Consider the following 14992-nt stretch of genomic DNA (forward strand, 5'->3'; position numbering starts at 1 on the left):
AGCAGTTCTAAAGCACACCAGTGCAAGTAGATAAATAGGTACCGCTGTGGCGGGAAAGTAAACAGCATTTCTGTGCACTCTGGTTTTCGTCCATTGTGTCAGAAGCAGTCTAGTCATGCTGGTCACATTACCTGGAAAGTTGTCTGTGGACAAACGCCACCTCCCTCTGCCTGAAATGAGATGAGTGCCACAACTGAGCGCCTTACCCCATAGTCACATTTGACTGGACTTAACCATCCCGGGAGCTTTTACCTTTTACATAGTACTTCGTGCTCCTCAGCTCTCACCAGTGGCTCCTAGAAGCTGTCAGCATGTGACAGTGGCCACACCCCGGGAAGTGGCTTTGACTGGCCAGCTAGCCAAGTGAGGGTAGCCAGTGGGTCTCAAACCCTTGGTGAGTTAGGGACTTCCCCCGCAGGTGAAGGCAGGCTCTGGAGGATTGGATGGAAGAGACAAATATTGAGTCCAATGGTCAAGAAGGCATTCTGCCTGTGCTGTAGAGGGAAGTGACCCATCTAGATCCTAGACCCATCTAGGATGAGGAAAATTCTGATCCTAAGCCTCTGCCATCTTGTAGGATATTTTTTGGGGAAGAAAAGGCTACGGAGTAAACCCTACTTAAATCTGGAGTGGGGTCCTTAAGACACATTGTACGTCTCCTCATCTCCTTCCGGCAACTCCTACAGCCAAGCTGGTGCCAAACATCTGCTCTGCTATCCTTTGGAGCACATCAGCGAGACCGAGGGGGGGGGGAAGGGTCTTGCTGTCTGAGCATCCCAGGACCTTCATACATACTGCCCAGGCTTGCGCCCCAGTTTAGTGCTGCAAACACACAGATTTGACTTCACCCTTGGAGGCAGACTCCATTGACTCTTGAGGCAGATGCCGACAACAGCCGCCGTGGGCTCAGGTAATGCCTGCATGCTGAGGACACACTGCAACATTTTGTTGTGGGACCCACTTGTAATTTTGTAGGGCAGCAATCCTTAATGGATGGGGAAGGGAGGCTCAAAGGCAATGAAATTACCCAGTCCAAAGCCCTAGTAGGGTTGCATGAGTGCAGGGCAGAAGAGGGAGGGCTGCTTTCTTCCTTTGCTTCAGGTTTGTTTGTTTTTTAAAGATTTTCCTGGAAAGGTGGAGAACTGGACTTTAGACTGGGAAAATGAGAAACTGAGAAAAACCAAAACTGACAGATTTGCTCATTCTTAGTTCCTGCTTACCCAGTGAGTAAGTGAACACATGACCCTATGTCTCTCTCACATGCATTTCTCAGTTATTTATTTATTTGCATGCAAAAACAAGAGTTTTGCAAGGAAACAGATGTTTGTCCCCATTGTGCAATGGTCCCAGAGGGCAAATTTCTCAGATGTAGAGTAGATTTTACTCACAAGTCATGTGAATCTCCTGAGTCACTCAGGTCATCCCTCCTTTCACATGATCATAGTGGTCACTAGCACAAAACTGCTGCCCTTGCTTTTGTAAAAACTGTGATAGAAAGGTGTGGTTGTCTGGGGCAGTATGATAAGGAGATAGCATAGTCTCCAAGAGATCAGAGGTGAAATACTCACAAGCCACTATCCACACACCAAGGATCATGGTCTGAGCCCCCCCCCCCCACTGTCCCCCATGTTACATATTGTGCAAGAATCTTCTCTGGCTTCTGTACAGTGTGTTATCTAGCCTGCAAAAGCCTGACATGCACTGATTTTAAAGTCAGCAGGATCTGCATTGTTTTAGCTTACTATGCTAGAAATTTCTATCTACCAAGCATCCTGGTGTTCCCTGTTTATGGAATGCTCAGGTTTTCATTTAATATTTTTTAAATCTATGTTGGAACTATTTTGATTGCTGCTTTCATTCAATTGCTGTTCACCCACTACTGTGTTTATCTTCTGATCTATTGGTTTTTACAGTGGGTTTTGGGTAAGCCAACCTAGACATTGTTTTACTCTGAAGACCAGGGAATCTGTTCATTCAAGCCATCCATCCATCCATCCATCCAGCCATCTATTAATCTGCTCTGCAGAAGAGAGGCATCTGCTCACCACTCAGAAGTTTAACTTCTAGGGTCTCGGTGGAGGGAGCTAGAAATACAAATAATGGCAGCCCTATCAGCTTGCACACCAACACTGAGATCATTGTAGGAGCATCACTGCTTGTCCCCGTAGTTGGTGAGGCCCATTTGGCATCAGCATGAAACTGGACCTTCAATATTATTGGCCTGCTGTTCTTCCAATAGATATTCTACAGGTGCCTTCTGTGTTAATTTTCAAATAGTTTGCTGAAAACTTTTATTTGCTTGCAGGCAATTAAGGAAAACGTTTTCCATAAGAGTCATCTCTCTCTCTCTCTCTCTCTCTCTCTCTCTCTCTCTCTCTCTCTCTCTGTGTGTGTGTGTGTGTGTGTGTGTGGTTTTTATTGCATTATAATCCTCCTTAACTACTTTTATTGCTTTTATGGAATTGAAGTATATAAATATTTTTATAAATAAGATACTAAAGGCTGTGTTCGACTAGCCTGTTTTACTAGTGGAAATCAGTGCAAGGAGTCCCAGTAGTGCAAGAAAACTTTCCACCTCCAACCCCCCCCCCCATTTGCCCCCTCCCCTCCCCCCAATCTGCTCTAGCAGGGGGGGTTGTACTGTTGGGAAAGCAGAAATTATTGCACCTTAAGCTTATGTTGAATACACCCCCATAAAAATAAATAAGTGAAACACAGTTTTGAAAAGACCCCACAGTGATGGGGGAGTGATGGTAAGCAGAGAGAGGAACTCCAGAGGCTTGAAATGAAATGAAATGAAATGAAATGAATCCAGACCCAACACATGATGGTACATGATGACTTCTGAACAGAAGTCACTAGTACAGGGTCCCCATGCTTCTAAAAATGTAGCCCCAGCAAGGGTTTCTTTCCAAATGTACTGAGCCTGGAATAAATTTCATTTCAGGTTTCTCTCTTTCTCGTTCTCTCTCTTTCCCTGCCATTGGTGCTTTCTTGTTTTTTGTGTTTTTGTGGGACTGATAGTAACTTACTATGATACTCAGTTTTCTGTTAGTGTTGGGTACGCCATCTCCTGCCCGAAGAGCATAAGAAAAACCTGACTGCTAGATCAGATCCAAGGCTCATCTAGTCCAGCCTCCTGTTCTCACAGTGGCCAACCACAGTGGAAGCTGGAAAAAAGGATCAGAGTGAAACAGAACTTTTTCCACTAGGGCTCCAGAACAACTAGTATTCAGAGGCTGCCTTCTACTCATAACCACCATGGCTAGTATCCAGGGATAGCCTTAGACCCTTCCCTTTTCATCTAACCCTTTCTCTTAGATCACTTCCAGGTGACCTGCTTATTGCTGAAGCATCCTGAATTAGAACCATAGAATCATAGAATCATAGAGTTGGAAGAGACAAGGGCCATCGAGTCCAACCCCCTGCCAAGCAGGAAACACCATCAGAGCACTCCTGACATATGGTTGTCAAGCCTCTGCTTAAAGACCTCCAAAGAAGGAGACTCCACCACACTCCTTGGCAGCAAATTGTTTGCACCAAATTGCAAGGTTAGCTGTCGTTAGTTATATATTGAGCGTTTATTCTGATTTGTCTCCCACTTGGACTACTGCAATGCGCTCTACATGGGGCTACCTTTGAAGGTGACCGGAAACTGCAATTAATCCAGAATGCAGCAGCTAGACTGGTGACTGGGAGTGGCCACTGGGACCACATAACACCGGTCCTGAGAGATCTGCATTGGCTCCCAGTATGTTTCCGAGCACAATTCAAAGTGTTGGTGCTGACCTTTAAAGCCCTAAACGGCCTTGGTCCTGTATACTTGAAGGAGTGTTTCCATCCCCATCGTTCAGCCCGGACACTGAGGTCCAGCACCAAGGGCTTTCTGGCAGTTCCCTCATGTGAGAAATGAGGTTACGGGGAACCAGGCTGAGGGTCTTCTTGGTAGTGCCACCTGCCTTGTGGAACGCCCTCCCATCAGATGTCAAGGAAATAAATACTATCTGAACATGGTTGGTATCACATGACAACTACCAGATGAACAACTGACAGAATTAAGGGCTGAGATGTACAGAATGGTAAATGAGAAAGCATCAGAGAGACATCAGATTCAAGAATGCATCTGTGGAAGATGATGTGGCCTGAACATGAGAAAATGCAGGCAAAATGGGAAACAGCAGATGATGAAATGGAGTGGATATCCACATAAGCTTTCTGGAGGACTGAAACAGACAAATTGATGTGGTTGTGATGTTGGAAGAGATGAATAGAATTATAAACAGAGACATTAAGAAACCATCTGAGATGGCAGAGAGAGAGATGAATAGAATTATGTTGGAAGAGATGAATAGAATTATGATCAGAGACATTAAGAAACCATCTGAGATGGCAGAGAGAGAGGGGGCTGAGAGAGAAAGGGCCTTGTGAACAAGCTGACATGAACACAGAAGAAAAAGCCTCTAAGCATTTAGAGATTGGTTTGAAAAAATAATGGGGAAAATGGGGAAAGGACTTCTCCCTTAAAACAAAAAACCTAGGATGGAGAATCACAGCCAACAGGAAATGGGACTGGAAAATTTGGAATTGGGTATGAATTAATGAAGACATACTTAGATGCCCTCTTTCCTGACAGTTTATATACCACTTACTCATTGAAGTCATATGATGTTGCATCAAACAATTCCTATTAGCCACATCCCCGTGCATTTCCCACAAAAAGTTGAAGCACATTTGTTTGTTCAGTGGAAGCAGATTTGCTGCACAAAAGCACCAGGTCAACTAATTGCACAACCTGAATTCACTAGTATTCCCTACCACAAAACAGTGACAGTCTTGACATGATCGTACGCTTTGCCACTGCTAGTGAAATACTAGCGAAATGGAGCAGACAGGACAGAAGGGTCAAGAAGGAAGTGGTCCTTCTTCAGACAGCACCCCAAGTCTTTGAAAAGGGGCTTTATGGTGTAGAAGAGTCAGATTCAACTGAATATTTGTGCTAGTGGAAGCTTGTGCAATGGGACTCCTGCCTGCATCCTCCGCAGATCTGCTCTGGAGAGTCAGGAGAACTCACAGAACAAGACATGGAGGAGAGCAGAGATTGTTCCAACAGCACAAGGATTGCTTGCCAGGTGGAACAATCTCCATAGTACACCGCTGAATTCCACCCTCAGTCCGCCAATGGCTGCTTATCCTCACAGCTATATGCAGTCTCTGCGTTTCACAGGCAGGATGCCCTGTTTCTCAAAGACATATAATTGAAATAGGATGCTGGACTACATGGGCCACTTACCAAAGGTGTCATGGACTTTGAAGAAGCACAAACTCTGGGTTAAAAGAAGAAACGAGCTAAGGGGAAACCCTCACCATGATCAACTCCCACCCGGAAACCCATGTGCCCCCTGTGGAAGGACGTGTGAATCCAGAATTGGCCTCCACAGTCACCTACGGACACACCGTTAAGACTGTGTTCATGGCAGACAATCTTAATTAGCTACGAGTGATCACCAAAGAAGATGCCCTAACTTCTGCAGGGACTCAATTTTTTTTTTCCAGGAAGAAAAGGATTGCAGTGACATTTAAGGAAAACCGAAGCCTTTTGTATGGGATTTTAATGCCAAGGTCAAACGTTTTGGAACAGGAGCAGTTTTCTTGGAGGAACGTTAGCAATGACAACTTTTTTAAACAGCATGGCTTTATATTATAAAATCACACAGCAATACAGCATCGTTAGAAGATTTAAACAGGCAACACAGTCAGAGGATTCATTTCCAGGCCCTGAGTACGAAAGGTAGGGTGATAGCTGAGAGGCCACCCAGTGACCTTTGACTTTCTTTATTTGAGCTGTTGCAGAGGACCCAAGCAAAATTACTGCGGCGAGCATTTGTGCCCTCCAAAGTCTTTGATTATGAACCAGACATTGCTCAAAATACATACAGTGACACAGGGAAATAAATACACATAAACAGGCATTACTGCAACAGTTTTGATAAACTGCTTCTTTATAAAGTGACAGAAAAGGCCCTTACTCCTCAAGATATCATCAGATCAGTCCATCACAGTAGCTGACTTCCTAAAGAACTGGTTGATTTCAAGCTCCTAAACAGCTCATGCCTCAACAGGCAGGGAGCAGTCAGTGGGTCGTACGTAACCGTCTGCTTTAGAAAATTAGGGAGCAGCTTCCCAGGGTAAATGGGTGGCCAATCTGTTTCTAATGCTTTTAGACAGCTTAACTCTAAGCTAGAGCTCTAGGGATAGGTTACGCCCCCAGCACACTTTTCACTGCAGAATTGTCACAGAGGTAGACCAGCAACACCGTTCTTCTAGGGCATTGTTTCTTGCACAGCAGGAAACAATGTCTGCACATCTAACTCAAGTCACTGATGCAAAATATGACCCAGCAGTCGGCAGCCCACTTACAACTTCTCTGCTCAGAAAAACTGTGTAACACATATAATAGATCATGAAAGTTGCTACAGCTAAAATGAACAGAGGGGTGGGGAGTAACAATTAATTAGCCACATGTACGAGGCCAATATTATTCACTCAGGGGGTGTATTTTTTAATATCAGAAGACTGTATGCATTGTGTGATTATAAGGCTATGCTGCAAACATCCTATGTACTGAGCTGTACAACTTACATCCAGGCTGCCTAGGTTTGTTTTTGTGGCCGCTGTACAGACTTCGAAAAGACCCCCACATTTTATCCACATAGGGTGACCAACAGCAGAAGAATATGCACCATTTATCTCAGTGGTAGCATCTCAAAAGCTGCATATGGTGTTACACAGATTCCCCCACCCCAGCCCTCCAATTTTAACTCTGAACATTTTGCTTTCATTGTTACAGAACACAGAATTCCCATAACTAGCTGTTGCTTCTCAAGTCTCTCTTTGTCGCCACTTTTTCTGTGCACCTTTCTCTTCCTCTACTTCTGCCTCCCTTGCTCCGTGTAAAACTGCCTGCCCTTAAACGGTTAGGTGGGATGTTCGTGGGAGGTAAAGAGAAGTGACTTCGATGTGGATTCAAGACGAAAACATTTCCACCACACTGTGTGATCTGATTCTCGATTCTGATTTGTGTCCTTGGTGGAATAAAAAAACCCCTCATTGTTTCTTCACGTGTGTCAGCTCTGTGTCTTTTGCTTGTGAAAAAGCTACATAGAATCACTGTACCACATGCTGCTCTGTCACCAACAGCCAATGATGCAAGGCAAAGCTGGAGAAATGGACATAATCATTTCACACGTTTCTTTTCCAACTAAATTGGTTGTGCGGAAACTCTGGTCCTCCAGATGTTTCTGAACTACAATTCCCATCATCTCTGGCCATTGGCCATGCTTGCTAGGGCTGATGGGAAGTGTAGCTTAGCAAGCTCTGAAGGGTCAAATTGCTCCCTATTCCTGAACTAAATGTTACAAGGCAGAGTAGGAAAGAAATACCCAGGGGCAGGGGAGCACTCTTTTAAAAATGTCTATTTAGACTTAATTTTATGTAGGCACATATCTTTTATATCCAGGGTCTGCCCTACCACTGGGGAGGGTTAGGGGGGAAATGTTGGAGTCTTGTCAAAAGTGGTTCACATGTCACATTAAACCATAGCTCAAATTATGATATGTTTAATGTGAAGATTTGTGCTAGTATATGCTGTTCAAAAGTCTTCATGGTGCTCCTCCCCTACCCCTTATTTCCTGGATAGAGGTAAAACAAATCAGGAAAACAAGCCATTAGGTGTGAAATACCACTTATGGTTTGTTGCTTGGCTTACCAGGCAGAGGGCCTTCTCGGTAGTGGTGCCCTCCCGGTGGAACACCCTTCCTTCAAATGTCAAGGAAATAAACAACTATCTGACTTTTAGAAGACATCTGAAGGCAGCCCTGTTTAGGGAAGTTTTTAAGGCCTTATGTTTTTATGATGTTTTTAGATATGCTTTAAGCAGCCCAGAGTGGCTGGGGTGTAAATAATAAAATTATAATTATTATTGTCATGATTTGTTAGGCGAGAAACAAACCATGAATACCTGGTTTGCATGAAACAGCAAGCTGGTCCCAAGTTTGTTTCCTTGGATGAGAAAGGAAAGGACGCCACATAGATTCACTTTATTATCTTTTTTTACTACTACAGGAAGGACCATTTGAATTTTCTTTGGTGGACCTTCTCTGATAATACTGATGATTTGATAACTGGATGAATTGATATATTGCCATTTGCCCATAACCACAAACCTACCTACTTTGTACCAGGGCAGCTGGCACAAAAGTTACATCATTTGCTCACATTTTAAGGTTATGAACTGTTCAAGCCCCCCCCCCACCTTGAAGAGTGAAAGCTGCTTGGAATATTCCATTTACTGTGGAAAATGAATTCTGTTGAGGAAATGCCCCAGATGAAGATTTGCATAGGCTTTCGACCATCACCATTCTGCTCAGAAGATGCACTTTGCTGTGCTCCTGTGACCTGGTGGAGATCAGGAAGTTTTGAAATGAAAAATGCCACGGCTGTTTGAACCAGTCTGCTACAAGAGAACAGCTTTGCTGTTATAAAACATCTGGGTCCTTGATAATGGGAACCGGTGGTTCCTCTCCGCCCATCTCCTTATAAATAAAATGGAAAGTCGGCTTGGGCTCTTTGCTCAGGAGGTGGGATTTGATGCGGTGAGGAAGGGCGTCATCATCTAGCCGCAGGTTCTTGTCGTCAACCTGAACAAACAGCCCATAGTTCTGAGGCTCTGGGACTTCGAATTTCTCAGCGCACTGCTGGTTCAGCTGGTGCGTTGTTGAGTCAGTTCGGTAGGCCAGCGTCCTGGTGTTCGCCTCAGCCTCCATAAAGGAGATTGTGATGAAATCCTGGAAACAAGGAGCGTGGGTTATGTTATCCATAGATATTAAAATGACAATGGATAGATAGTGATCACTAATAGATACTGTGAATCTATCATAATCAACAACATACTATTGATGAGCAATAAAGGCTGTGAAGATGGCGAGGGGCCTGGATATCAAGTCCTATAAAGAAAAGTTGAAAGAGTTAGGTTTGTTTAGCTTGGAGATTAGATGATTAAGAGGTACCACAGCCACCGTCAAATATCTGAATGGCTGTCATGTAGAAAGTTTGAAGGAATTAGACACCTTTAGCCTGGAGAAGGGACAACTGAGGTCTAATCTGCGCTATACTTTTAAATCATGGCTTCCCTTAAAGAACTCTGGGACCCACAGTTTGTTTAGGGTGCTGAGAGTTGTCACGACTAGAGGCCCCCATTTCCCTCACAGAGCTATAATTCTCAGAGTTTCCTAGGGAGAAAAGACTGTCCGTTAAAAGACTTTGGAAACTGTAGTAAGGGTCTCTCAATCAACTCTTTAAATGTATTGTGTAGAAAATGGGGACTATGAGTTGGCATGTTATGCCAAGTATTTGAGTTGGCATGTTATGCTAAGTATTTGAGGGACTCTCTCCCAACCAAGTTTTAGACTGTAAATCCCCTGAGGCCGGGGAATAGGGTATGGCGTATGCTTTGTTTACAACAAACAAAGAGTGCCCAGAATTCCTCGAGGGAAAGGCTGTGCTTTAAAGGCATAGTGAGTACACAGCCTTGGTTCTGGTGAAGAGAGCCAATATGGTATTTTATCCCTGTAGCAAAAGGGAGCTTTGCTGCCACCATGTGGTTGAAGGACAAGATGCTGAAAACTGCCTTTGAACTTAAAATTAGCTTCTCTTTCTCTCTGAAATGTATGCGTGCCACCCTAAACCACAGGCTCTCACCGCAGCTTACAAATAATAAACCAAAAAGCTGAAATAAGCTAGGATGCCAATTTCATCCTCACTAAGGTGATTTGTGGCCTCTGCTTATTACATTTGTAAGTTAATGAGTAATGAAGTTAACATAGATTCCTCTCCTTCATTTATTTATCTGCTAACCTGAACAGATGACCGGGAAGCCCGGGCTTTGTTAAGCGTTCTCCTTCTCTCCCAGCGGTGAATGGAATCTTGGACCTCTGAGCTCAGCTGCCGAGTGACTGTGATCTTATCATAGCTCTTGATAAGCTCTACCGCCCCATAAGTAGTGATTAAATAGTACGAGCCTAACAGAAAAAGAAAAAGGAAAAAGTTAAAGAGCCCAAACCACTTGGTCTTGATTTTGTACTGGTTCATGCAACACAGGACCCCTCTAGACATCCTTTATATTGCGCATTCAAGTTTACCTGTGTTCATGATGTGATGGGGGAGGTTATATGTGATCATAGGATTGTAAAGTTAGAAGGGACCCCAAGGGTCATCTAGTCCAAACCCCTGCAATGCAAAATAATTTCTGACATATGACTATCCAACCTCAGGGTATGGGCCTCTCACCAACCAAAGCAAATATTGCTAAATGGGAGCCAGGTTAAAAGAGATTATAAAAAGCAACATAGTGAGCCTTAACATGGCAAGGGACAATGCCAGCTGGAATCTGTGAACTGGTCCACAGTTTAGGGGAGGCAGAGCTGCTGTTACAAAGACACTGGCAGTTCTCTTCTGCACAGTGCGGAATACACTTTGTAGATCAGAGGTGGCAAAAGGAATTAAAAGACTTCTGCCAAAAGGATGTAAGGTCTTCTGGGTAATTATATATCTCTCTCTTGGAACAAATCGGTTTGTACATAAGAGGAGATCACACCAATTCTCAAGAGGAGATTCAAACAGTTCCCAGCAATCCCCAAATGCTTTCTTTCTTTCTTTCTTTCTTTCTTTCTTTCTTTCTTTCTTTCTTTCTTTCTTTCTTTGATTTTTTAATAGATTTTTATTGATTTAGGGAGGGGCAGCCCCTTGGCTATGCCCATGATGCCAGGAGAGGAGGGGAACCTGAATCCTTAAAGGGAGATACGATGATTAATGACTTACTGAAAACACAAATATAGAAATATTACCATCATTGGAAGTGGCCAGCAGATGGCACCCAAGCAACATACAATTCTGGAACCAACAACGGAGTTGCGGGAAGATAGATTGGGTTTACCCTTGCACAATCTGCTATTCAAAATAGTGCAAGGAACATCACCTTATCATGCAGCTTGCCACTAGTTCTACCTAATTAGCACTCCACTTTCTGGTTCCTTCCAGTTCCATCTAACTCAAGAGGTACAAACATTCCCCTTTGGCAGATGTTTTGTAAAATTCCTCATCCCAAGTATTTCCTCTCTCCATTGTTAGAGCTCTTCCCTCTTAAATAGCAAGTTAGTGCCCATCTACCCATTTGCTAATAACATTGTGCTAGTTTCTTTGCACATGTGAAGTGGTGTGTGTGTGTGTGTGTGTGTGTGTGTGCTTTTGCCGTTGCAGAAGCTGTTCACAATCCAACAGATTATTTATTATGTTTTTTACAGAATCTGGATAAGAATCTTCCAAGATCTAGCAATTCCTACTAGACAGGTGGATCAGATCTTTCTTGAATTCTATTTGTCTGAATTATAATTAGAGTTGTATTTAGTCAGTTGACTAAAAAGGCTCAAATATTGCAATCCTGTACACAGTTTCCTGGGAGTAAGGCTGCAATCAATTATTGTTGTTGTTGTTTATACACCAGCCTATACCCGGAGGTCCCACTTACCTGGGAGTAAGTCCTATTGTTTCTACTTTTGAGTAGAAACGCATGTGATTGCACTGCAAGTCCATTAATTGTGAACATTTTTGCTGATTAAATTAATCAATTTAATTAATAGACTGATTGCTGAAATAATGCCAAAGCAGCAGGTGAATAAAACAGTATTTCTGAAGGAAATAATTTTTGGGTTTTTTATTATTAGGTCTTGAAGAAGAATTCTCCTCAGCAAAAGCACCCTCTTCTTGGCAAGAGAGGAAGCTGGATGAACTCTAGCCACTCAGGTTTTTTTGTAAACACTTGTCTAAAAAAAAATTAATGACTTTATTTTATTTTTAAATCTACTGCCTGATAAATTAGGAGCGCCTCAAAAGTTATAATAATAATAATAATTTATTATTTATACCCCGCCCATCTGGCTGGGTTTCCCCAGCCACTCTGGGCGGCTTCCAACTGAATATTAAAAACAGTACAGCTTCAAACATTTAAAACTTCCCTAAAGAGGGCTGCCTTCAGATGCCTTTTAAAACTAAAATAGTTGTTTATTGCTTTGACATCTGCTGGGAGGGCGTTCCACAGGGCAGGCGCCACTACCGAGAAGGCCCTCTGCCTGGTTCCCTGTAACCTTACTTCTCGCAATGAGGGAACCGCCAGAAGGCCCTCGGTGCTGGATCTCAGTGTCCGGGCTGAACGATGGGGGTGGAGACGCTCCTTCAGGTATACTGGACCGAGGCCATTTAGGGCTTTAAAGGTCAGCACCAACACTTTGAATTGTGCTCGGAAACGTACTGGGAGCCAATGCAGATCTCTCAGAACCGGTGTTATGTGGTCCCGGCGGCCACTCCCAGTCACCAGTCTAGCTGCCGCATTCTGGATTAATGGCAGTTTCCGGGTCACCTTCAAAGGTAGCCCCACGTAGAGCGCGTTGCAGTAGTCCAAGCGGGAGATAACTAGAGCATGCACCACTCTGGCAAGACAGTCCGCGGGCAGGTAGGGTCTTAGCCTGCGTACCAGGTGGAGCTGGTAGACAGCTGCCCTGGACACAGAATTAACCTGTGCCTCCATGGACAGCTGTGAGTCCAAAATGACTCCCAGGCTGCGCACCTGTTCCTTCAGGGGCACAGTTACCCCATTCAGGACCAGGGAATCCCCCACACCCACCCGCCCCCTGTCCCCCCAAAACAGTACTTCTGTCTTGTCAGGATTCAACCTCAATCTGTTAGCCGCCATCCATCCTCCAACAGCCTCCAGGCACTCAAATATTTTTGGCCAATCTAACCAATTTGATGCAACAACTAAATATCACAGGCAGCCCTAATTTTGCCAGCTGTTTTTAAAGCCTGCTGTACTGCTTTTAGGGGAGGGGAATGATTTAAATAAACCCTAAATCATAAGATGCATAACTGATCACAAATTAAGCCCCGCTGAATGCGAAAGAAAAAAAGTTAAGCACATAATTATCTATCCTGTTATAATCAAAGGGACTTTCCCCATGTATGTATTTGCCTAAACTGTGTCCAGGTTGAACCCATTAAAGACAAATGCCACCACCACCTGCCCACACAGAGGGTAGCAAAAGAGAGAGAGAGAGAGAAAATGCACCACTGGAAACATTGCATGTCAATTTCTATGGATATATTGAATTCAATGGGACTTACAAGTTCTGAGTGGACACGGTTAGGATTGCACTGTAAATAAATTTGGCTGACATTTCACTGGAGAACGATATTTTCAGAAGAACGGATTGCTCTTAAAACACAGCAGCTGATGTGTTTGGAGACTCACTTAGGTTTTCCCTGAAGAGTAGCTGGGTTAGGCTGCTGCATGAAACAACAACAGCAAAGGACCTGGAGCAGAACAGTGTACGCTGGCAGATTTACAGCGCAGCCCCACACATGTAAGCAAACCCCACTGAACTCAATGGGGCGTTTACAGTGTGATGAGCTTTCATGGGGTAGATTGCACACCATCTGAGAGCTACCTGTGCACACACAGAGACAGAGGTGTAGAGGGATAAATGGCATCAGCGACGAGGCCAAAAGGTCATGAAATGTAAGAGGTGCAATCTGTGATAGCCTCCCACAACCTGGAGCCCTAGACTATAATGCCCATCATCCACAGCCAGCATGGCCAATACTCTGAAACAGCCGGAGGGCACCAGATTGGGGAAGGCTGAAGTATGGCATTTCTATGCAAAACTCCAAACGTATGCAAAATAAGCACTGCAACCATTCACAACAATATCTTTCCAAATGCATGTTGTTCTGCTCCCTTGGGGGCATCACTAGGCTTTTATTACCTAGGCAGCAACACTGTCAAAGGGACCTATTTATTTGCGCAAGTGTCCTTGGGGATCCCTGGGGCATATGACCAGGTGGCAAGTTACTAAAGATACAGCACTTTTAATCAGTGTGACAATTAAAGCCCTCCCAGAAACAGACTGATGTGTTGGTGGGGGAAGCAGTTCCTGAAGGACATGGAGGTGGGGGCAGAAGAGGCACTGCCTCAGTTAAAAAACTGGGTGTCCAGCCCTGCTGTGGTGCTCCTGCAAAAGCGCTGCATGAAGGTGCTTGATGCTGTTCTGTCTCTCCAACTAATCAAGATCTGGCCAAATCTAGATGGAATACCACATTTCAGAGGAGCCCATCGTATCCTATTCGGAGCTCCTTAGAGGAACAGCCAGATATATATCTTTTTTAGTAATTAGCCTTAATTATACTCTGTTGTTGTTGTTGTCATAAATATACACTGAACTCTGCTTTGCCTGCGATGGAAGGCATAGATGGGCAAATCGGCCTATTTCTGTCCCATGTTGCTTTCTCCTATATGCAAAATAGTAATAATAAATGGGCTGGTCTGTCCAACCTATGTGCAGATTGTCTTTTTAAAAATCTTTTTAAAAAATCCATAACATCCTTGTAAGGCTACACAGGGACACAACATACAGAAGAAAAGGTAGCCATCTTCTCCGCATGATTCCCCAGGATGCACAGTGGCTTCCTAGGAGGATTTCAAATGGCCTTTATTACCACGCAGACACAATGAAGTCACAATGAAGCTCCAAGCAGCTGTAAAACTTTTTAAAAGAAAGAAGGCAGTCTTTGGACTATCTTTTGAGCATGTTGCCAGACCCTAGCATACATCAGCTCATCATATGGGAAATTCCACATATCTATGTTCTGGGCCGTGAATGGGTCCGAAATGGATAGGCTTGCTCCCCAAAGCAGAGCGAATTGGAATCATTTGACATCCCTAATGGAAACATGAGAAGAGTCCTGGTGGAGGAGACCAAAGGTCTATCTAGCCCAGCATCCTACTCTCCCAGTGGCCAATTAGACTCCTATGAGAAGTCCGCAAGCAGGACAAGAGTGTTGTAGTCCCCTGATATTTGTGCTCCCCAGAAATTGGGATACAGAAGCA

General features: G+C 44.0%; 1 protein-coding gene across 3 annotated transcripts in view; it reads right to left on the minus strand.

Annotated features, from left to right (window-relative positions):
* Window positions 1-6663: 6663 nt before the first annotated feature.
* Window positions 6664-14992, minus strand: part of RIN3 (Ras and Rab interactor 3) — a 72295-nt gene continuing 63966 nt past the window's right edge. For all 3 annotated transcript variants that reach the window (XM_081172741.1, XM_081172742.1, XM_081172743.1), the window contains 2 exons: window positions 9913-10076; window positions 6664-8843 (listed from right to left, as the gene is read on the minus strand). In XM_081172741.1, the coding sequence (XP_081028867.1) occupies window positions 8535-8843; window positions 9913-10076 (473 nt within the window). In that variant the 3' untranslated portion in view covers window positions 6664-8534. The remainder of the gene's footprint in view (window positions 8844-9912; window positions 10077-14992) is intronic.

Source organism: Podarcis bocagei (genome assembly GCF_964188305.1).
Source record: "Podarcis bocagei genome assembly, chromosome: 1".
Taxonomy (NCBI): domain Eukaryota; kingdom Metazoa; phylum Chordata; class Lepidosauria; order Squamata; family Lacertidae; genus Podarcis; species Podarcis bocagei.